Here is a 22,138-nt window from a genome sequence, read left to right as displayed (position 1 = left end):
TTTTTCCTCTGTAGGAGCGTACATAGAGCAATAGGTGTCAGCTTGTTCTCGAGGAGTCAGGTCTGGTGCCCGTGTTCCTTGTAAACAAAGCTGTAGCAGAAAGAGCAGACACCTGATCAGACGCGGAAACCTGTTTTCTAATTAATTCCTGAAGCTTCTCACGCTGCTGTATAACTTTATAAGGAGTTCAGAGAGATACTGTTCCCCTGGTTCGGGAGGCTTGGTTACTGCACGCCTTATCCTGCGGCATCTCGGCAGGCCTAGATTTCTTCGGTTACCCGTCCCTTCTCTGCAGAAAGGTATATTTTTAAAAGCTCTTGTTGTATTGTGTGGAGTTTTGTACGCTGCAGACAAGGAACCTGGCTGCTGGTGGGTGAGAGTGGGATGATTTCCTGGTGCCAGACCCAGCGGCACTGCTTTGGCTCCAGTGCTCGGATGAGCGCGGCGTGTGAGCAAACTATTTTTATCGCGTGCTTGTAATTGTGGTGCTCGGAGCTGCGGCTGTAATTATGAATTTTATGTGGTAAAGCTGCTGGGGGTGGAGGAGGTGCCAGGTCCAGGTGGGTGCCGCAGCTCTCCGCAGGAACACGGCTGCGCCGGTGTTGGTTCCTCGCTCCGGCTTTGTGGGAGGATGCTCGTCTCGCCGTGCCGAGCCACAGCGGCCCTATGGAGCTGGGATTTGAGGTCAATAGATGGTTTTTCTGCTGCCCCAAATGCCATTGCACTGAGGCCCGGAATACCAGAGGGAAACAGAACAGGTGAAGTGTCTTCTCCTGGGAATTTCTGGTTTCCACACGCTTTTGGAGTTAGCGAGGCTTTACACTTAGATATAGAAGCAAACCCTGCAGACTTCCACCGAGAGGAGCGTTGAGGGTGTAATGACTGAGATTTTATTTTCAGCTTAGGTACTGCTAGCAGCGATCCCCGCGTGCCAGTGCCGGGCTGGAGCGGGAGCTGTGCGTGCACACGAGTGGCCGTGCCGGGAGCATCCTTGCACGGCGCGGTCTCGGCCGCCGTCTGCTCGCGTGGCAATCCCAGGCGATGGCCGGCCACGATGCTGGGGAGCAGGAGGGCCAAGCACCGCTGACTGGGGGTGCTCTGTGGGTGGCCACCCCTTCTTGGCCTTCTCTTGGCCCACTTCATCTGCAGGGGCGGGGAGTGGGGTGGGTAGGTGTAGCCCCTGCATATTAGGGGATGCAGAACCCATGGGTAAAGCTGTCTGTTGACATAACGGTACAGATATATGTGTCTACCTTGAACAATATGCTTCATATAACCTTAAAGACAGTTTACTTACTGCAGAGGTACGGGCCATTTATTGAAGGTATAGAAACACATGAGAGACACTGCTCTATTTACATCTCTAGATAAGAAGTATGTCTTATATTTTTTTAGCCCAGAACTCTTTACCCCAGTGGCAATTAGAGACAAAAATTACTGGAAATGGGATCTACCAGTCGAGGAGCCATGGATAATGAGTGGCTTTTCATAGGAGAAAAAGAAGGAAACAAATAGGAGAAGGGAGTGGGATGGTTCTTCAAAAATGATATGCAAAGATTGAAGATAGTGAAGGGGAAGGTTCTCTGGTCTGTTTGGATTGGCAGGTGTTGGGGTCAGTGGGCAGCCGACGGCGAGCCTCAGCACTGGTTCTTCTAGCTCCTGTGGCCCCCGCCCAGGATTATAACAGAAAATCATTGCAACCAGCAATGACACGCTAGCACGTGCTTAACGCCGCGCTGTCCTTTCTGAGTATCACCAGCGTTGACTTCGTGCATGAGGTGGGTGGAAATGGCCAGTGCCTGGAGCTTGCAGATTGGTCCCCAGTGCTGTAATTTCCCTGCAGTGCTGCAGGAGTTAGGGGGGAATCTTCTCTGGGCATAATAGATTTCAATTGCACTTGCCAGTGTGGAATTTAATTGGATAATCTTGCTGCCTATTGATGGTGCTCGTTTGCTCCATAATACAGTCTCATTTTTTTATAGTTCTTTTTTTTATTGTATTTCTGGCATTGGTACTTTGAGATATTTACAGCAAGTGCATGTTTTACATAAAAAAAAAGAACAGAAATGACATTTTTCTTTGGTTAGAACCCAGCATGGATTTGAGCACGTAGATGGTTTTACAGCCAGTGACTTGTGACACAATTAGACATTGTGGAAATTAAATCAGTCTTTCAGTGCTGAAACGTGTATCTCTTGGTGAGTATGGTGGGGCTGATCATAGATGTTGTTGAGTAATCTGTGTTTTATTTATAATATACTGGGAAAGGCCACCATTCCCTTATAAGAACCTTGGCCTGATTTTATTTTTTGTGGGGTCTCATTTACATAAGAAAGAGAAATTAGCTAAAATAGTGCCATACAAAGCAATTTAGAATTCCTCTCATCAGGCATGTTCTCATGTATCCTTTGGAACAGTAAGATTTTTGAATTTTCAGCCCATTTTAAGCTCTCTGTTGGCTTTAGGGAGTAAATTTCTATCATACTTTATTCTAGGTTGATTTAAATTTTATTTTTTTTTTCCAGGTTTTCAATAATCTGTAAAATCTTTCAAATAAGCAGTTCTTATTAGTGCTTGACTTATTGTCTGGGGTTTGTTTTTTATGTTTTTCTTTTCAAATAATGGTGTGGGCTATGTTTGCTAGCCTGGTTGTGCTGTCAGCTATATATCTTGCACAGCAGTCCCGGCTGTGCTTGACCCATGGGCAAGGCTTTGTTAATGCAAAGGAGCCTTCAGCCTTTTGGAAGTGGTTTCTCAATGCTACGGGAGGTCTTTTGCTAGAAGATACTGGCCTAGTGCTTAAGTTGGAAAGCAAAACTGTACAAAGTTTCAGTTCAAATGTTTTCAAGAAAACGGTTTTATTTCATCTTAAGTATTCCTTTGTATTTGTTGTGGTAAAAATATAGCTGTGTTGTGGGCTACGATTATGGAGTGTCTTTGCTAGAAGGCTATTTTCTCCCAAGGCTGGAGGAAGAGATCTCTTCTCAGGCTCATTATTTACAGTGGTATACGCTTGCTATTAGCATTGGAAATAATTGTCAGAAAAGGACAATTTTAGAGAAATCAGTAGACGAAGAGCAGTGTGTTTTCAAGTCAGATCAACATTTCACTGATCAGACATGGATTCCTCAACAAGTTGGGGGTAGAACTTGAGAGTGGAGACCAGGTCTAACGAAAACCAGTAAATCGTGGTCTTCCAGCAGTCAAAATGTCAGCGGTGACATACTGAAAGCTATATATTGTGGCCTGTGGAATGTCAGATGATTCATGTGTGAAAATTAAGCAACTGGTTAAGGGGGGGGGAGCACAGTTTGAAAACTACGTCTGCTTTTAGCGCGTTCTGTATTGCGAGCGTTAAAGGCAGATGAGTTGGAGCATGATTTTGAGGTATTCTTCAGCTATGCTGGAGATAACATCTCTTAGCTGGCAGACACGTGAATTACTGATGATACTCCATAAACACTCTGTACCTTGGGAAAGTGGACTTTCTAATGCCAAGATGATGAGGCATTTGGATCCAACAACAGGCAGAGCAGATGAAGAGATAAACGAAGGAGCAGAGGAGTCTGCAGTGAAGCTTCATCTCCGGGAGGTGAGAGGTTTGATGGAGCAGACTGAAGATGGAGCAGGAGGAGGTCTGCCTTAGCTCCCAGTTACCAATATCAAATACATTATTTAATGTCCTACAGAATGCTTGCCAGCTGGTGAACTAATGATATTAAAGCTTCCCAACTGAATGAAACGGGCAGCGACGGAGATGACAGCGCATGGAAAAGTGGTGGGTGGAAGGTGTTAGCAAAGGTGTTAAGGTAAATGGACGAGACCTCGGGGTGTGGGGCTGGTTTACAGCTGAAGGCAAAGGCGGGATGAGGATGTCAGAACCCCACAGAAGCTGCCCTGGCCACCCCCCGTGGGAGCCTGCCCCAGCTAGGCTCATCAGAGGCACGACACCAAAGGGGTGACAACTCCTACGTTGCAGAGATGTTCCAGGATAGAGGGAGAAATTATTTTTTGAAGTTTAAAGCTTAACTAATACCAAGTAGGGGGTTATGTTTTAGTTCAGGTACTGGAGATCGGTGAAGCTTCTGAGCAATACAGACTGTCCCAGTGTGACCAGTGGTGAAATGATCTGTGGAGGTGCATGCTTCAGTTTAACCCTGTGAAGCAAGTCAAGTGAGACCTGTCCAGGAGGGACTCTGTGAGCGGGGCCACAGAGGCAGGAGAGCAAACCCGTTAGCTTCTGCGTTTTCCTCCTTTTCTTAGGGGGTAAAATGTAAAGAGATGTGGTAAAATTGTTCGACGAACGTGTTTTGCTCTCCATCCTGGACAATCCAATCTCTTCCTTTTCTCTGCTGACCTCGAGCAATGCCCACCCCAGCGTCCTGGCTCCCAGGATCTTGCTTTAGTGTGCTTCACTCTCCTGATTTTTGGTTTGTTCTGTTTTTATTACCAGAACCAGGGTTCACTTGTTATGATGGGCACCAGGTGGTGGTCCCATGACTCTCAGGATCTAGCCCACAGAGTCTTCCTTGTAAGGTCCTCAGTGGTCTTCCTGCCCCCTTTCCTCTTAGCCCTTGCTTAGGTAGCTTTATTCATGTATGCCATGTGACAAAATTAAAGTATGAGTGTAATTTTTTTATTTTGCGGAAATATCAGCTAGCCAGGCACCATAATTTCAGGGAGATTCACTTTTTCTATCCTTGTGCACTGCTGTAATTTGAAGCTAGCCATAAATCGACACAGTAAATAGCCAATCAGCTCCTGGTAATTATTTCTGGTGGGTTAAAGTAACAATTGGAAGGGAAAAAATAAACAGCCACAAAACAAAACAAAACCCACAAAACAACAGCAAAAACAGCAACAAAAAAAATCCTTTTCTGACATGGCTTACAAATGAACAGGTTTGCTTTTGTGAGAAATCCAGGAGGATGAGAGCCTGGCTTTGTGCTTGCAGTGTTTCTAGTGCAACAGCGTTTACCTCTGTGCAGTATCTCGATTTACTGTTAGTAAAAAAGAACAAATATAAACATATTCATTAGTTTAATGACATGTTAGCAGACAATTAGTGATCATGGGAATGTTTTCCTGTTTAACTGTGTCATATAGCAACAGTATTTTTGATGAGAATATTTCGTTATGCCCGTACCCTTGTTTATGCGATTTGTGTGCAGTAAAATGGAGGAATGATAGGCAGTGATTAGCTGTAAGTGAAATGTAGGGAGGTGCAGAGCTTGTTTGAAAATCGAATGAAAAATTAAATGCACAAGGAAACTGGTTCACAGGGGGAATGAATATGCCTCTGCTTTAGTCCTGGAGTTTTTCTGTCTACAGTTAATTCGCTTGATAAGCAGTTGCCTCCAAACTGAACTCTGAGCAGCAAAGTGGTTGCAGATCACTTTGGCTTCAGAAAGATGAATTAAAACTAGCATTAATTCAGCTATTCAGTGAAAAGCACCGAGCACCGCCCCGGCAGACCCAGTCTGACTCAGGGCAAGCTTTTTGTCCATCTGTAAATCGTAATGGCCTTAACAAGAGGAGGGGGGTGACTATTGCAGAGGAGCTTTCAGTACCAGCCAAGGGTAAAGGACTTTCTGTAGGAAGGCACGTAGATACTGCTGCTCAGCTTCACAGGCCACGTGCGTGTGGATGCGTGCCGGGGAGCACAACGGGGTCTCCAGCTTGGAAACATCCCCGCAAACCCATCGCTGAAGTGTTGGAAGCTTGAAAGGGTCACAGGAGTGGTGGCTAAAATGAGGATGGCAATTTATAGCTTCCCATCATGGTGGAGAAGATAATTTTTTTTTAATTGGCTTTTTTTTTTTTTTTTCTTTCCCTTAGCAAATTAGAAAAAAATAAAGGAATGACATGGCTTCTTCTGGGAGGACAAGTGCCAAATAATTAATTGGCCATTCAATTAAAAAACACTTGAAAGTAAAGTCTTATGAAGGGAGGGGGGGGGTGTTGTTTGTTTTGGATTATGCTGGGTTTTGTTTTTCTGGAAAAGCTATTGAAAATATGAATGAATTAATGACGGTCGTGTTTGTTTACTCAAGGGATTAGCTAGACAGCTGAAAGAACACTAATCGGTCAGTTCTAATTGGGGTTTCTTCTGCTCAACTTTACTGATATGTAGCTTTTCTAATGTTTATACTAAATGTGAATTAAAATTGGAAGGATGGCAGTAGAATAACTTTGAGTAGAGCTTTATGAGAAAAGTATTTGAATTTCAGTATCACATGATAGAAAATATGAAATTAGACTAATTTTGCTCTTTTCATATAAATAATTAAGGAAATTTCTGCAAAGAGGAATTTCCTACAAAGTCTGTTACAGTCTTTGTGGAGCAAAGGGTGGCAGTACAAATAATAAAATAGTGCAAGAGGAAGGTCTTAATTATTTTGATGCACAAACCAGGTTTTGGATGCCACCTCTGACTCGGCGACATGTGGCCACACACAAACATGAGCTACTTTTTTCTGTCGAGAGAAAGATGAGGATGAGATACTTATCTAAAGGCTCGTTGTACGAGGCTTGGGTCGTTGTTCATCAGACTTTATGTCGGTGCCGAAAGCGTGTAACTGGGAACGGTCAGCCCATTCCCAGTTATGTTCCCGAGGGGTAGCTGCCGACACCGGTGAGGTGTCTTCTGCAGCCCAGTTTGAGACGTGCTCTTTGGAAATGAGCAAGAGCAGACGTGTTGTCCTCATGCATGTCCCCTCCTTTTGTGGCTTACTGGTATTTTCGGTGCCTTATGCCAATGGGAATTCATGTGTGGGTCAGGAAATAAAAAATAGCATGAACTCTGGGTGAACTGCCAGGGGAACAGAGCCCTTCTGCAGCCTAATCTGTGTGGGTCTGCAGCTGGAGAAATACCACCTGGTGTTCATTAACTACTACATAAATATGTTAAATTGTTTGGGGAGAAAACATGGCACTACAGGGTGAATGGGCAAAGCAAGGGAATTCATTAATATTTCTCCCGTCGTGAGGAATAGTAACGTCCCGATCAGGTTTACATTGATTTCGGTGACAAAACTCTCCTCAGTGAGGGGAAAAGCTCAGGTTTTGAATTAGTTCATAATAATAAAAAAAAAAAAAAAATCTAATTTTCACAACGTCGTGTTCTCAGGGCTGATCTCTGAACTTCTACAAAGCTCGCTCTGGGTCGATGCCGAGCAGTCTGCGACTCGGTGCTTAATCTAGCATGTCAAATGTGTGGGGTGATGTCCGAGAAGAACTGTCACAAATCGTGCTGGAGAGCTGAGGGGGAAGGCATCAGCAGAGCGAGGACACAATGGTGCAGATTGATGTATGGTTTTATTAAAGCACAGTTTGTTGCATGATGGACAAGCATTTTGGCTCACGCTTTAACGTCTTCTGCAGTGCTTAATACAAGAAGCTTCTTGTTGTTGATAGTTTTGGTACAACAATGCTGAACCTAGCCTTGCAGGAAAGTGGGAAAACCCAAGTATTTTCGTTTGAAGATGCCCCTTTTCATCAATTAGATTTTGAAACGTCACTAAACTGGTTTTTTAATTTGGCCCCAAGCATGCTTAGTTAATTGGGTAGAGCACATTTTTGTAATCAGAAGGGTTTGGTGCTTTGGCTCTCTGCTTTGGTCTCTCCTCAATTATCCTGTGTAACAGTCTCCTTTCACAGCCAGAGTCGTAGTCATTTGAAAATGACGGGTTTGTTTAGAGACCTATTTTCCACAAAATCATACCAAATGCTTCTTTGCAAGCTTTTACAACTTGAAATATTTGTTGCTGTAGCACAAATAAACTGTTCTGTGAGTTTACCCAGAACTGACTGCAGGCCAAGCAGTCACTCCTTTGATCCTTTAGAAATACTAAGTTTGTGCTGATGCTCTTCATAGTCTCTAGACTGTCCCAATTTTCTAGACTTTATAAAAATGTAACCTTGAAAGCTCAGCGGGATCATCTCATTCTTTTAAAACTGTTGCGTATATATATCTGCTAGCCCGGTACGTAGAGTAGAAAACTACTTTACTGAAGAGTTTCCTGTCTTGGTTCCAGATTAGATAATTTGCCAGCTACCTCTTCGTAAGCATGCGATATGTTCTCCTATTTTGTTTGATTGTCTCTTTGGCATCTCTTACTCTTTGGCTACATTGTATTTGGTAACATGCTGCGATATTTTCCCCTTTTTCCTAGGAAGTGCACTGCATGGTCGTATCGTCAGTGCTTCCCTGTCTTTTAACTGGAATGCTCTTGTTTATTGGGTTAAGTGTAAGGAGGAAAGATGGTCTGGGATGATCCCAACTGCTGTTGCCATATGGAGCCTCACTGAAACCTAGCTTACCGCATAGGCTCAGGACCTCATTTTACCTTTCCCTAGGAGAGCACCATCAACCTGCCCACTGCCAGGACCGGCTCATGGTGTGGCCACCAACCCTGGACCAGCAACTGCAGCCTCCCGGCCCCAAAACACCCTTCCCCGAGCGCCCCAGGGCCTCGCACCTCCTTTTTCTACAAGACTTTCACGAGGAGCAGAAAGGAGCTGTATGTAACACGTGGTCCACGCAAATAGCATCCCTGCCTTGAAGAGAGGAGCCCTTCCAGTTTCCCCAGAGAACTTAAGTGTTTATTTAGGAGTGAATCTAAAACCCCTCCTCCCTTTTGCAGAGGGGCCACTGGAACCCAACGACTGGGGTTTTTGCTTCTTATTAGCAGGAAAATCCCAGGATTTCTGTGCCCACGCATGGTTTCCTTATCCCCTGTCCGCGTGGAGCCAGGCTCTCTGGAGGCTCCTGTGCATTGAGGGACACGGGAGCGGCGAGCGCCGGCTTCCAGACTTCCCAAATTGAGCTGAATCCTGGCCTAACGCATCCCGTTGGGTTCAGGGCTCGCTGCTCCTGCTGCCTCCTTTGCACGCCCTGCAAAATCCCGGGGGATAGGCCTTGAAACGATTTATCAGCTCATCGGTGTCCATCTTTCCGCTAATTCAGAAGTGCTCATAGTCCCACTCTTGAATATTAGGTCTCGTTTTAAAAAATAGTCGTGGCCCTGTGCCACAGTGTGTTATATGTGGTGGAGTGAAATGGGAATGAATTATGTCTAACTTTGCATCTCTCTCCTCAGTTTGACAATTAATTTGCACAAATTTTACTTTCTCATATGAGCAACATGGCCTGCCTGATTTTTAAGCTAACATTTTTCTGTCATTTATGCCAAATACTAAGTATCTGAAATACTCAAGTGAAATATATCCATGTCATCTCTCTTCTGTGTTTATCTGAAGCCAAACTATGCTCTGGGGATGCATGAATAGAAGTGACATTTTACTACAACTCATTAAAAAACGAAGGGTTTGTACAGGTCCTAAGAAAAGTTAAGCTTTCGCTAGTCAGACTGAAAATATAAATAATACAAGTTGAAAATAGAAGCGATGTGGGAATTCTGAAAAAAATCTTGAAATGGCATTTTGTTAAAGATTAAATTGCATCCCAGGGAAGATGGTGTGAGAGGAAACATATTGTACCCTGCTTCACTTCCCCATGACGTGGGCTTTTAGCTCAATGAACTCCAGGCTTTGTAATTAGCAGCAGGGTGATTAGGTCGCCCACATTTCTGGGAGTAATTTATGCACTAATTGTGTTTGATTGTTTAATTACTCTTGCTTACTGTAACTGAGGAGAGGTAGTGAACCCCTTTGCAAGAGCTCCTAAAGGTTCATTAGATAAAGTTGCATGCGTTCCACTACATCCTATATCATTAGGAGGGCAACATATATTTAACTATTCCCAGGGCCAAACCTCAAAGAAAACTCTAAATGGCAGGTGGAAAGAAGCTGGATTTGAAGGCAATTCAAATTAATTCCAATTTTTGTTCAAAAACTTTGATGTGTGTATTAGGAATTAAAAAGCAGGAAATAAACAGAATAGACTGAAAAAAAAAAAAAAAAAGAGTTTAAAAATTCAGCAGGTTAGAGATGAAGAGAGAAAATTGCAATTAGAGCCAGCAAAGTTGAAAATAGTCTCTGGGATTTCTGTCTGGGAGCCTGCATAGCTGGTAGATGGGAAAACTCGCATTGCAGTTTGCATTTGTCTTTGGACAGTGATGACATTACACGGATAGATTTGGGGTTTAGATTTTGAAGCTGCAGAGAGGTGCAGATGAATACGTATATTGTAGATTTGGTAGTGGAAACTCCAGTCTGTAGCTTTATGTGAACTAGAAGGAAAGACAGGACGGAAATCTAAAGAACGGTGAATTGATTCTTACATTATTTGGGAAAGTCACACTGGTGACGTGCATCAGGAGGAGTTACTGTTAGGAAGACTTTGCATCCAGGAGCAGATCTTCCGGCATTGTCACGCTGGTTGTAGCTCCTCTGACTTCATTTATCACTGATGAATACTCTTCATCACATAGCCAAAGGATGGTCCAGCTGACCTTGCACGGTGGAATTCCCAAGAGCAAATTACTCATGCTCTGGTTTCTGCAGTTTCTCACAGATGTTGCTGCTTTGGCATGCTGTGCTTGATACTTTAGGGCTGATATTGTCTGCTGAGAGGGAGCTTTGCTTTGCTTTTGCTATTTTATTTATCTGAGGGAAGCGTTGCTTTAGGGTGCTCTGAGATGCACATTCTTCCAAGTGAAAAGATAAGAGGAAATGTCTTCAAGATTAAATGAGGTAGTAACCTATAAAACTTGGAGATGTGGTGCAGGCAGCGAGGAGGAGATGTAGGAGGAAGGAGAAGCTGAGATGTCAGCAGAAACATCAACCTCCTGTGAGGCTGAGCAAGCTCAGTCTGCATCAGACGTCCAGAGAGAGCAGGACAAGACTTCATCTCCCGCGGGAGGGAGGTGGAGGGGCACTGCACGCCGCGGCACGTGCTGTGCTCACACAAGGAGGAGAACCACGGAAATGCCCACAAACCAGGAATTCCTTCGTGCCTGGCTTTGGTCAAATGGTTGTAAGGGAAGATTTGGTGTCTGACTTTTTTTTTTTTTTCCCCTCCTGAAATGCTGCAACCTTGCACCTGGCAGCAGCCCAGCCCGTGGCCTTCAGTCAAGGCCAGCTAGCAGATTTCTACTGAGCTTCTAAGCAGGACAGGACAGACAAATATGTCCTCACAAATACCTGTCACCTCCAATAACATATCTCCCCCAGGACCAGAGGTCTGACGTTCGGCAGCACCTCTGCTCGAGGGCTCCCCAGCCCTTCCTTGGAGGATAGGGACCTTCCATTGTCCCCAGCGCTGGTGACAGCGAGGACGACATGTCGCCACCCTAATGCAACCTGACAAATGGGCAATTGGGCTGCTGCTTAGGGGATTTAATGGTTAATTTCCATAGCGCTGTGTCAGGGCAAAGGGCAAGAAGAAGTAATCCTGCTGCAGAGCGGGGATGGGGATGCCTTTCTGTCTGAAAGGTGCTGGTGAAGCTAGAAAGATTGAGTTAACTAGAATTTCTGTGTCAGCGCCCAAGACCTTTTATAAACAGACTGTATGATCTAAATACCATGTGACTATTTCCCCTAACTGCAATCCGGTATCAAATTCAGAGTGGGCCATGCCATTTTCTATTAGTGCATTCTGCATGCGTTCTACTATGCACGCGAGGCTACTGCATCTGGAAAGGGGCCGAGTTAATTCAGAAGGAAAAAATGTGTGCCCGTACGCTGGAGAACAAGTCTGTTCTGTGAGCAGAAGTTTAGCACTGCAGCAGCTGATATGTCAGAAGTAACTGTTTGAAAAAATATTTTTGAACAACGTTTGGCGGTTTTGGCTGAAAGCCATGAACTGCAAGGGGTTGTGAGCAGAAGAAAAAGCCTTCATGCTCTTGATGAAGCTTCTTAGGGCTTATAAGCTTCATCAAGAGAAGTCATCTTTTCAGGAAGACATAATTTTGGGTGATTTGGGGAAAAAGTGAACTGAAAACAATTCTTTGTCAAACATCTGCGAGTTGTAAGGCAGTGCACCCATCTATATCTATATCTATATCTTCTATAACTATATCTATATCTATATATCTATATCTATATCTATCTCCTTCCTTTAAAAACAGAAACACAACTACACCTTAATTTTACATGTGTGTAGAAAAACAGAGAATGAGTGTGCTGAACAATAATTATTGAATATGGATGATTTTATTCATAGTAGTTTTTGATATCCCACTCTGTGAGGAATATCAGTATTATATCAACGGCGCGAGGTCCCAGCGCGGTGACGGGCGCCGTCCCTGGGGGGTCGGGGCTGGGCCCAGCGCTGTTTCCCATCCCCGCTGGGACACGGGCAGCGGGACCGAGGCCCCCCCAGCAAGTGCCCCCACGGCCCCGAGCTGTGCGGTGGGGGGCACGCTGAGGGCAGGGGTGGCATCCCGAGGGACCTGGGCAGGCTGGGGAGGGGGCCCGGGCAAACCTCCTGGGGTTCAACAGGGGCAAGGGCAAGGGCCTGCCCGGGGGTCGGGGCGATCCCCAGCAGGGCCAGGGAGGGGATTGTCCCCCTCTGCTCCGCTCTGGGGAGACCCCCCTGCAGTGCTGGGGCCAGCTCGGGGGCCCCCAACAGCAGAAGGACCCGGAGCTGCTCGAGTGGGGCCAGAGGAGGCCACGAAGATGCTGGGGGGGCTGGAGCAGCTCCCCTGGGGGGCCGGGCTGAGAGAGTTGGGGGGGTTCAGCCTGGAGAAGAGAAGGCTCCGGGGAGCCCTTCGAGCGGCCTCCCAGGGCTTAAAGGGGGGGCAGGAGAGGTGGGGAGGGACTCTGGGTCAGGGGGTGGGGATGGGACGAGGGGGGATGGTTTTGCACCGAAAAAGGGCAGATTTAGGTGAGCTCTGAGGCAGAAATCCTTCCCTGTGCGGGGGGGGAGGCGCTGGTCCAGGGTGCCCAGAGCAGCTGTGGGTGCCCCCTCCCTGGAAGGGTTCAAGGCCAGGTTGGACGGGGCTGGGAGCCCCCTGGGCTGGGGGAAGGGGGCCCTGCCCGGGGCAGGGGGGGGCACTGGGGGGGCTTTCAGCTCCCTTCCCACCTAAACCATTCCAGGATTCTATTACGTTAAACATCAACAAATATTTTCTCAATTGGATACAGTATATTTTTACATGTATTTTGCCCCCTGTGAAAGGCAGAAGTATGTGTACCCATGTGTACCTACTCAAAATATTTGTGAAATATTGAGCATTCAGGTTTCTGACAGTAAGTACTTCTCTGCACATGGAAATACCTATTTTTTGTATGCTACCTGAGCATGTATGAAATGACCAGATAGAACATGCTTGCAGCAAAGATCAGTGACTGTAACGGCAGCAGGAATTTTCTTCAAGAAGTACTTTCTACTTCAGTAACTGCCACAGTTCAAAGCAGTGGCCGGGGTGGCCTTGCTCTAGTCTGCTCAGGATTGTTTTTTAACACAAAGGGGTTTTTAAATTTTAATTCCTTGCCTATAAATAAATCTGTTTCACACATATAAAAAAGAAGTGGGGAAGTGAATTCTATATGTTCATTTATAGTTCTTGCTACTCTTTAGAGGTGGTGTTGGCAATTAAGCTACTTGTAATTACAAGGGGCACAATGTGAGTATTTTTAGCATGCAGCTGGAGGATTTCTGCCACCCTTTCAGGCAGGACTAACAGCCACTTCTCTTTTGAATCTGATGATTAGGCAAGTACTAACAGCTACATACAGACATTTGGAGATGGGCTGAATAAGCACTCAGTTCCGTAGAAGGGAATGTGTAGTGTAGAGAGAAAACTCATATCCTCAACTGGAACACTTTGGCCAGTACTGTAAATACAAAAGCTTTCTGTGATTGTAGTGAGAAAACCCAACAAATTATTTTCTTCTTATACTTGGGAGGAATTCTTGCCGTTATTTTATTTTTGTTATGTTTTAACTTAAAATATTGCTATTTGTCCTTTATGTTGGTAAAATACGTTAATCATAAGTTGCTACTGAGAGTTGGCATTGAGCTCCCCTCTTTGGGATGGGGGGGATCCTAATTTTTTTGTACTGTCGTGCAGGATTGCTGCCGAGACCATGCGAACCGAGGGTTTCACTGCAAGCTGCCGATTTCTTGACATTAATAACAGGGCTTGTAAAACCTGCCTTGTTTCATTTGGGATTAAAAAACAAAACAAGACCAAAAAACAAAACCCAAAACTCTCTCTTCCAAACCTTCATTATCTTAACAGTATGAATATTAAGCAACTTCCACGCGAGAGCCCGGTTGCGTTGGGTGCCTCTGGTCGAGCAGAGAGGCTCCTCTTGCGTAGGAAAGGAGAGACTCAGCTCAGGCGTCCGAGCACATCTTGTTTCCCTGTGCTGAGCATCGCGTGTGACTTGTGTTACGTGTAGCTACCTGCCCTGGAACCAAACTCTCCCGGACTGGTGCGTCTCTACCCGCTGCCGTTTCTTGTGCTGATGGCTCCTGTTGTCCTCAGCTCAGGACCAGCAGGACAGCGTCGGCATTTGGCCAGCTCAGCGTTGTATTTAACCGTGAGGAACTAAAAAATGTGAACAGTGCCGGATCCACGCGTGTACCTGGCTCCCTCGCCGAGGTGGGCTCCAGTTGGCTTTGCTGGGGGCTCTTCCTCCAGACCCCACAGAGAGCCGCTGGTCCCATTTCCTTCATCTTTCACGTGGCTGGGAGAGGCTTGTTTTATTCCCTTTCTGCTTCTAATCAGGATTTAATTTTCCTCTGGTTGATACGCATCTGTGTGGAGTCAACCCAATGGAAATTGGCATTCCCCCCTTCGTAAGGTTAAAACAGCAAAGTTCAATGCACCACGTTATCCGTTTCCCTCGCTGTTTTTATGGATTTCGTGGTGTTTTAATAAAAGGGCTGTTTTCAGATAAGAGCCAAGGATAACGACAGCCCCCACGATGGCCGTCACGCTGCTGGTCACGTGTGGGGCTCTGCTGTAAGACAAACATTTGGAATCAGAGGTGGAAGGTTACATCCCCACCCCTGGAACATCTTTCCTGAAAAAAAAACACAAAAATTGATGTAGTAAATAATAGTTGCCATGCTTTCAAAGTTGCTTAGGGATTATCTGGGTACTGCAGATTTCTCGATCAGTCTGGGTGGAAAAAAAAAACAAAAAAAAACAAAAACCTCAAAACAACAAACCAACCCTGTGTGTGCTGGATGGACGCCAGCAGCCAGGGAAAACCGGAGGCTCCTGCCACGTCCTCTCAGGGCTTTCTTGTCCCACTCGGTTTTTGAGGCATGTTTTTGTAATTTTAAAGGAATTTTAATAATATGAGCTGTGTTTTTAATGATGCGCTAGCACTGTCTGTTCCTGAATGGCTCCCCATGGACTGGGTGCAGGGATTGGGATGCTCCTGGGTTTGGGGTGGCTTCACAAGTGGTACCACAACGGGTATTTCTTTCTGCTTAAATTAGTTTTCTTCATTCATGGGAAAAATAAGCTGCATCATTTGTCAACAGCATCACAGAGGGAATAAGACCCTTTGGAGCATGGATGAGGAAAATGCAATAGTCGCATTTTGTTATTAACAGCACCCAGCTGAAAGTAGAGACAACCCGCAGCAGCTGGAGATCCTTGCCTTTGCTGAGATATGTGGAAAGCAATGTTGAAGCTTCTGGTTTGCCGAAAAGGTGCATTTTTGAAGGGTGTGAGCCTGTGTTGGAGTGTGGGAGACCCATCGCTGCTCCCCTGGACATCCTGATGGGTCTCCAGCTGCCTGTTTCCTTTCTTCCCTCTCTAATTCTGCAATTTTCCATCTTTTTTTAAAAGAAGAAATTAAATCCTATCGTGGTGCGGTCTCCGATGACTTTATCAACATCCTACCGAGGTTTTTGCAAACTGGCCACTGACCAGTTAAATTGTAAACGGTGACAAACCCAACCACCCTTCCCCTTGGCTCCCACTTTTAGCTCTCTGGCCGGGAGAGCATTTGTCCAAATCCTTTTCCCAGACAGTGCCAGGAACATCGCCGAAGCCGAGCCAAAGTAAGCACAGCACTGCCTGCCCCCACGGGCGGGCGGCTGAAGGTCCACGGCAGCGTCCTGGTGTTGGTTGAGGTTGGGTTGCTGGGGGCCGAGGTGATGGCCGTGCTCCTCGCGGGTTTGCTTCTGCTCAACCCTTGTTCTCTTCTGTTGCCCAGGGGAGTTTTTTTGGCCGCCGCATGAGTACGTCCTCGCCCGGCGATGGCCTCGCAGCCCCCGCCGGCATGGGTGCTGCTGCTCGGCTTGTTGGCCGGCTGCCTGCCAGCCGGGCAACCCAGGGACTTCACCGTGAAGGACATCGTCTACCTCCACCCTTCCAGTAAGCCACCTTCACCCGGGCTGCAAAGCCGCGGGGCGTGGGGGAAAGGGTGAGGGCGAACGTGTGTTAAGGCAAAAGAAGCAGCAGGGTTTATGCTGAGGGCTGAGCAAGGAGTAAATAAAAACCCTCCGTACTCATAAAACCAAGATGATGTAAAACCGGACCGTTGTTTCCCAGAGGGATAAAGGGCAGTTAGGGTTACAGGCAGTTGCTGGGCATGGCAGGAGCTTTTCGTTCCCTATTTTCGGTTCCTCAGTAATCTCTCTGGCGAGGCGACCGAGCTCCACAGCCACGCGGTTCGCCCGAGCACATCGATAGGTGTGAGCAAGGGCCAAACGCGACCGTCAGCAGCCGTGGCACCAACAGCTCCTGACTTCATTTCAGTAACTCCCTGAAGCGATGCTATAGCGAAGTCTTTAGAGCTTCCACAGGCTCTCCTCTCACCAGTCTATTCACTTCATCAGATACAAGCTTATTTAATTCTAGGAGGAGAGAGCTGTGTCTGCCATCTGTTCCCAGTGAAAACTCAACCAGATTTGGCTGAAAAATTTATATTCTCTACAAGCAAGATGGAATTCCTGCTTTAGGCCATAACTGTGACTTGCTAGAGGCCCAGGGTGAGAGGGGTGAATTTAATTAGTGCTGTTGTGTTGTCCCACCCCAAGCTGTTCCCTGAGGGGAGCAGCAGCCCCACCAGAGATGCTCCCAGGTGACTTGCTGGCCCTCACCCAGAGGAGCTTGGGGAAAGAAGCAGCAAAATGCCTCTTGCTTCATCTCTTGTACCCAAACGGGGTCTGGCCCAGAGACGGAGGGCAAGGGGAGGAGGTGTAGAGGAGGGAGAGGTGAGATGTGGCCTGGGGGGCTGCGGAGGTTCAGCTTACCTCGCCCCGTGGAGATAAACATGACCCGTTCACCATTTGGCTTCTGAGAAGGTGGCAGCATCTTGAAGATGTATTGAATGTGCTACAGAAGCCCTGCCAGGAGACCACTTAAGAAGTTACGCTCTTTGTTTGGCCAGATAAATTAGGACAGAGTCTGCTGTTAAAAACTTGGAGGTTCAGCAAATTGATTTTTCTTTCCTTTGGGGACATCAGCCTGCCTTCAAAAGGGGTAGCTCGCTTCCTCAGTGGGACAGTTTCCAGAAGTATTTTAATCCATCTGATATTTTGTTATCGGCACTGATAAAGTAGCAGTATTGGATGTGAGCTCTGATACCAAGGCAATAAGTACTCCTTGCTCACATTAACTCCCTTTGAAGTCAGCAGCAGGCACTTTTTTAAGGTAAACACGGCTGAACTGAGTCTGTATCGTATCTGTATGTGCCGTGCCTGCATAGCTATTGGGGATAGGATTTGCACAAATCAGGACCAACTTGATGAAGTTGACGGGTATGCTTGCAGAAAGATATGTCTGAAGAGAACAAATGTTGCTGTGTGCCTTGAAAAGCATAGTGGAACCGGATTAATTGGCTCATTTTAACTGCATATCATCTATTCCTTTCAGCCACACCGTACCCTCACGGATTTAAGTGTTTCACCTGCGAAAAGGCAGCAGATAATTACGAATGCAACCGATGGGCTCCGGATGTCTATTGTCCAAGAGGTAACCAGCTGCATGCTAGTGTTTAATTTAAACCCACCTTACAACAACCGCTCGCTGTCCCCGCCACAGGACAGCACTGAGCCCCCATTATTCCTTGAGCGTACTGGGATGCTGGTGATCGCTGCTCCTGCTTGTAAGCCTCCTCAGCAAGAAAGATGTGTAAGTGATAGGAGTAATCCTTTAAGCTTTTCTGTCTCTCTGCAGTGGAGGGAGTTTAGGACTTTCAGCTATTCCCCGTACTCCTCTAGCTCAACTGGAAATTAAACCCGGCTGATGTTTATTTAAGGGTTGTATTTCCCTTACTGGTGAGTACGGGACCGGGGTCTTGCTTTGCTTGATTCCCACACTTCAGGGCAGCTGAGGCTGCCTCTTTATAGCTGGCATCGAGACATTTTCAGTATTTTTGGCTCGTAACTCCCACTGGAGTCTGATGTTGGGGACAGCTCAGGAAAAGCTTTGGAATATAGGCACCCAAATAGCAGCTCCCAGGTATCAGTGAGATCCTCAGATCTCCCCCTCCCTTACCACTTCTCTTTCTGAGACACTCGCAAGGCATTGAGATTGGCCACAGCCCCCGACGAAGCCCGTTCGGTTGAGTTGGCCGTGGGCTGTCCCCTCACCACTGTGGGGAGCACGTCTGGGCTGGGGGACGCTGCCGAGGCTCGCTGCTCCCTTAGGGCTTTCTCTGGGCCCGTCTGCATCTCTCCAGGATGTCCATGGTCTGTTGTGGGGCATTACAAGTGCCAAAATATTTATTTTGGAAGGAGAAAGACAGCGACCTGCGCTGCGGGGACGAGCCAGCTGTGTTTGCAGCTTGTGTCAGAGCGCGTTACCGGTCTGAGAGTTTATTTGCTTTGAGCTGAAATCAGCACAACATCAACAACGATAAAAGAGGTCAGGGCTGGCTGGCATCAGACGAGACAGATATTCACAGACGCTCCCTGTTTTGACAAGAGTAGGTGGTATTAAAATGTCTATGTGTACACCCCTGTGTAAGGAGGGAGGCGAGATGCCAAGGTCTGTCTTTAGGAACAACCAGCAGAAACGACTTGACCAAATAAAGCAGCTAATCTGGAAAACGAAGTTAGCACTTAATGGCTGGTGAGGGGAGGGGAGAGAACCATGCTCTGGTGTGTCTGGAAGCCGTCGGCTGCATTCTTCCAGGCCAGAGCTGCCAGCTATGGTCACCAGCCCTCCCGCCTGCCGCTGCAAGCACCCGCTGAGCCTTCACGGACAATGGGGCTTTAGCCATGAGAAGGGACTAGCTGGAAAACCGAGTCTATCTTTAAGCTTCAGCACAGTAGGGCTTCTTAAGCCGGAGGGATCCGATAACGTTTCAGTCCAGGCGCAGCCCCTTGGTGCCCAGACTGCCCCGACACCGCCTGCCCTGGGGCTGGAGCACAGCTCTGCCCGTGGCGCGGACCCCCCCAGCCCCTGGCTGCTGGGTTTTGGGTGCCACCAGGGACCTCACCCCCTGGAAGGAGCGACTGCTGAGTCAGCAGTCCCTGTGTTTCAGAGGTGGAGCCGGGGAGAGGGGACGGGCGCTACGGCAGCTGCAGGGGAAGCAAAAGCTGGTAACGCTCCCCGCTGCGCAGAAATGGGCCGCTGCTTCGGGATGCCTCCGCACCGGCGTCTCTCGGCTTCGCGTCCAATACGCTCCCGCATGGAGCAGCTTCCGTTACGGCAGCTCTTCCCTTTTGTTGCTTTAATTTTCAAATGTGATTTTTGAGCTCGTGTGAGGAAGCCCCAGAAGCGCAGGCTCGGGTTCGAGGCGTGACTCCGGGCGTGCTCTGGGGGCTGGGGTTATCTGCTCAGGTGATTACCTTCTCTCCAGGAGCCGGGGGGGGGGGGGGTACATTTATTTTTTATTTATGGTGTGGCCTCTCTCGCTGCAGTGATCCGAACCCTTGCTGTTTCATTTGGGTCAATTGGCAGGAGAAAAACAGAAAACTCCATCCCACTATTATTATTTTTTTTTTTTTAAGACAGAATTCTATATTATTGCATTTATGTGCAGTTATTTTTCATTAACTGTAACGGAGGACTTGGAGAACCACATTTTGTGTATAAAAAGGTTCATTATAACCGAGAATAAATACGTGAATCCCTGTACTGAACAGAGATTAGAAAAAACATTTCCTAGAAGGGAGGCCTCCTGCTATGCACTAACCTTGTTTTCTGTTATTTATTGGCTTCAGCTCAAGCTGATCTAATTTATATGGAAATACCGCACTCGAAATACTCCCAATACTCTATTTTTGGACAGCCTGTGGGCAGGCTGACAACTCATGAAGGGGATGATGGCCACGACCACCGAGGTGATGTTCCAGTGCCGTTGGAGGCTGTGATCTGGGAAACGGGATCTCAAAAGTCAGCGTGTGACTCTCGGCCCTTCCAAATACCAGATTCAGCGTTTCCCTACTTTGTTTAAAGCATAGAGGTCTAATTTCTCCTACTGGAGACACGTACCAGCCTTGCTGGGTGTCAGCATGTGGGGCTGGTTGGCTTGCTTTTAGCCTGGATGTTGGTCTGCACGATGACTCCTGGTTTCAGTAGCCGGTTTCTTCATTCGTGCTCCCTTCAGGGGTCCAGGGGGGTGCCCAGGAGGTTGGACCCCACGGACAACCTGCGTTTTAGCCATGGGGTGATGCTGCTGTAGGTCACCATCACCCCCGGGCATGGTCAAGGCTGAGGCGGTCTGTTGTGTATGGATGTTTGGAGACAGCTGAAGCACGTTGTGCAATCTTTGCAAGACAGTTCCACCGGGGGAAGGAAAAATGCAAAAGGAGAGGTGAGAGTGTCACCTATCATGCCGGGGGTCGGCGTAAATCGACAGCCCTGAAAATACCCCCAGTTAATCACGTAGAGCAACAATCTCATTTTCAAATGCTTTTCTAATGGAATGTGTTGCTGAACAGACTGAATATTACACCACAATCAGCCTGGCTCTCAAGTGCCTTTAAAGACACTCTGGAACTGCAAAATTTAGGAAACATAAACCCGTGTTTTTTTGGTACGAGACCACAGAGACCTGCCCTTACCCTGTGGCCATATTGCTGCCTGGCTTGGGCACCTCGTTACTTAGAGGCATCAACTTTCATGCTGCAGTGTTTTATTTTAATTGCTCTAAATTTCTCTGTTATTTTCAGTAAAATTTGTATAGCGTTGGGCCCATGTTCTTCACGGGCTCAGCCTGGATTTCCTCCTCCACCCTCCCGGCAGAGCGGGCGTTATGGGTTAGATGTGGTGATGTTCCCCACCTCTGCTTTGCTCGGGGCTCTCCCGAGTGCTCTCTGGCCCAATACTTTTCGTAGCACCTCCCCTCGTTGTGCTTAGCCTGCTTAGAGAAGAAAGCAAAAGTTAATATTAATTTGAGTGAGTGGATTTTGTTGCTTATCGTGGACATAGTCCGTAGCTGCAGCCCTGCCTTGCAGGAGATGATAGCCGTCCGTGATGGCTGTGCGAGGAGAAGGCAGGCTTGGTCCCCCCTGTGTGAGGAAAATACGTATCTCCAAGATGATTGCACCATATTTTCTGAAAGACACGCTTGGAAGAAAGAATCAAACAGCCTTAAAAGAGTTATGGGGTGCTAGAAGCTTTATTTGTTCCACCTGGGACCTGTCAAGGGCGAGCGCCGCTGCACAGACAGAGCCATTGCAGGAGAAATAAAGCTCCGGTGATGCTCGTGCAGATTTGCTGGGGAATGGTACTTCCAGGCAAGGTCCTGGGAGAAGCTCAAAGCTGTTGTGCAGAGATTGTTCCCCTTGGGGTTAAAACTCTTCACCCCTTCGGGCGGGAGAGCCCGGAAAACGCATTAAAAGCTGCGTGTTGCAGCCCTGGCGGGTTTGAAGGGAGACAGCACACCGAGCATCTCCAGCCTCTGGTGATAAGTTAAGCCTGTTTGCTGTGGATATCGCACTCGAGTTAAGAGCAGGTCAAAGATATAACAGATGTCTGAGGGGTTTTATTGCCTGACGAATAACGTGTTCAGTCGGCAACCTCGCTCGGCCGTCGCTGAATGCCGCAAACATGAGAAGCATGCAGGGCTTTGCCCATCGGAGACAAGGGCTGAGCAGGAATGTTCACTTTAAATTAATGACACTCCTTTTTTTCCCCCCTGTGAAAGCCACAATTGTATTACTAATACGGTTGATTAATAAGGAGCAAGGTGTAGTTTAGAGAATAAATATATGTCAGGTTTCCTGCGTTGAAAATCCAGCGTTTTCATCTTGGCGCCCCAGAAAGGGGCAACAGCACCTTCAGCTTCCCTCTGACAACTCAAGCAT

At 47.2% G+C, this 22,138-nt stretch overlaps 1 protein-coding gene across 5 annotated transcripts in view; it reads left to right on the top strand.

Moving 5' to 3' along the window:
- The window catches only part of LYPD6 (LY6/PLAUR domain containing 6), a 39,993-nt gene that overhangs the window by 12,115 nt on the left and 5,740 nt on the right, over positions 1-22,138 (top strand). For 4 of the 5 annotated variants that reach the window (XM_032987079.2, XM_032987082.2, XM_032987081.2 and 1 more), the window contains exons 2-3: positions 16,090-16,250; positions 17,754-17,852. In XM_032987079.2, the coding sequence (XP_032842970.1) occupies positions 16,133-16,250; positions 17,754-17,852 (217 nt within the window). In that variant the 5' untranslated portion in view covers positions 16,090-16,132. Of the gene's footprint in view, positions 1-527; positions 539-9,699; positions 9,705-16,089; positions 16,251-17,753; positions 17,853-22,138 lie in introns of those variants that run through there. The other variant, XM_042784049.1, reaches the window with a different exon arrangement.

This window comes from Tyto alba, unplaced genomic scaffold (assembly GCF_018691265.1).
Source record: "Tyto alba isolate M040663 unplaced genomic scaffold, T.alba_DEE_v4.0 Super-Scaffold_7, whole genome shotgun sequence".
Classification (NCBI taxonomy): domain Eukaryota; kingdom Metazoa; phylum Chordata; class Aves; order Strigiformes; family Tytonidae; genus Tyto; species Tyto alba.
This window is presented reverse-complemented; position numbering and strand designations above follow the sequence as displayed.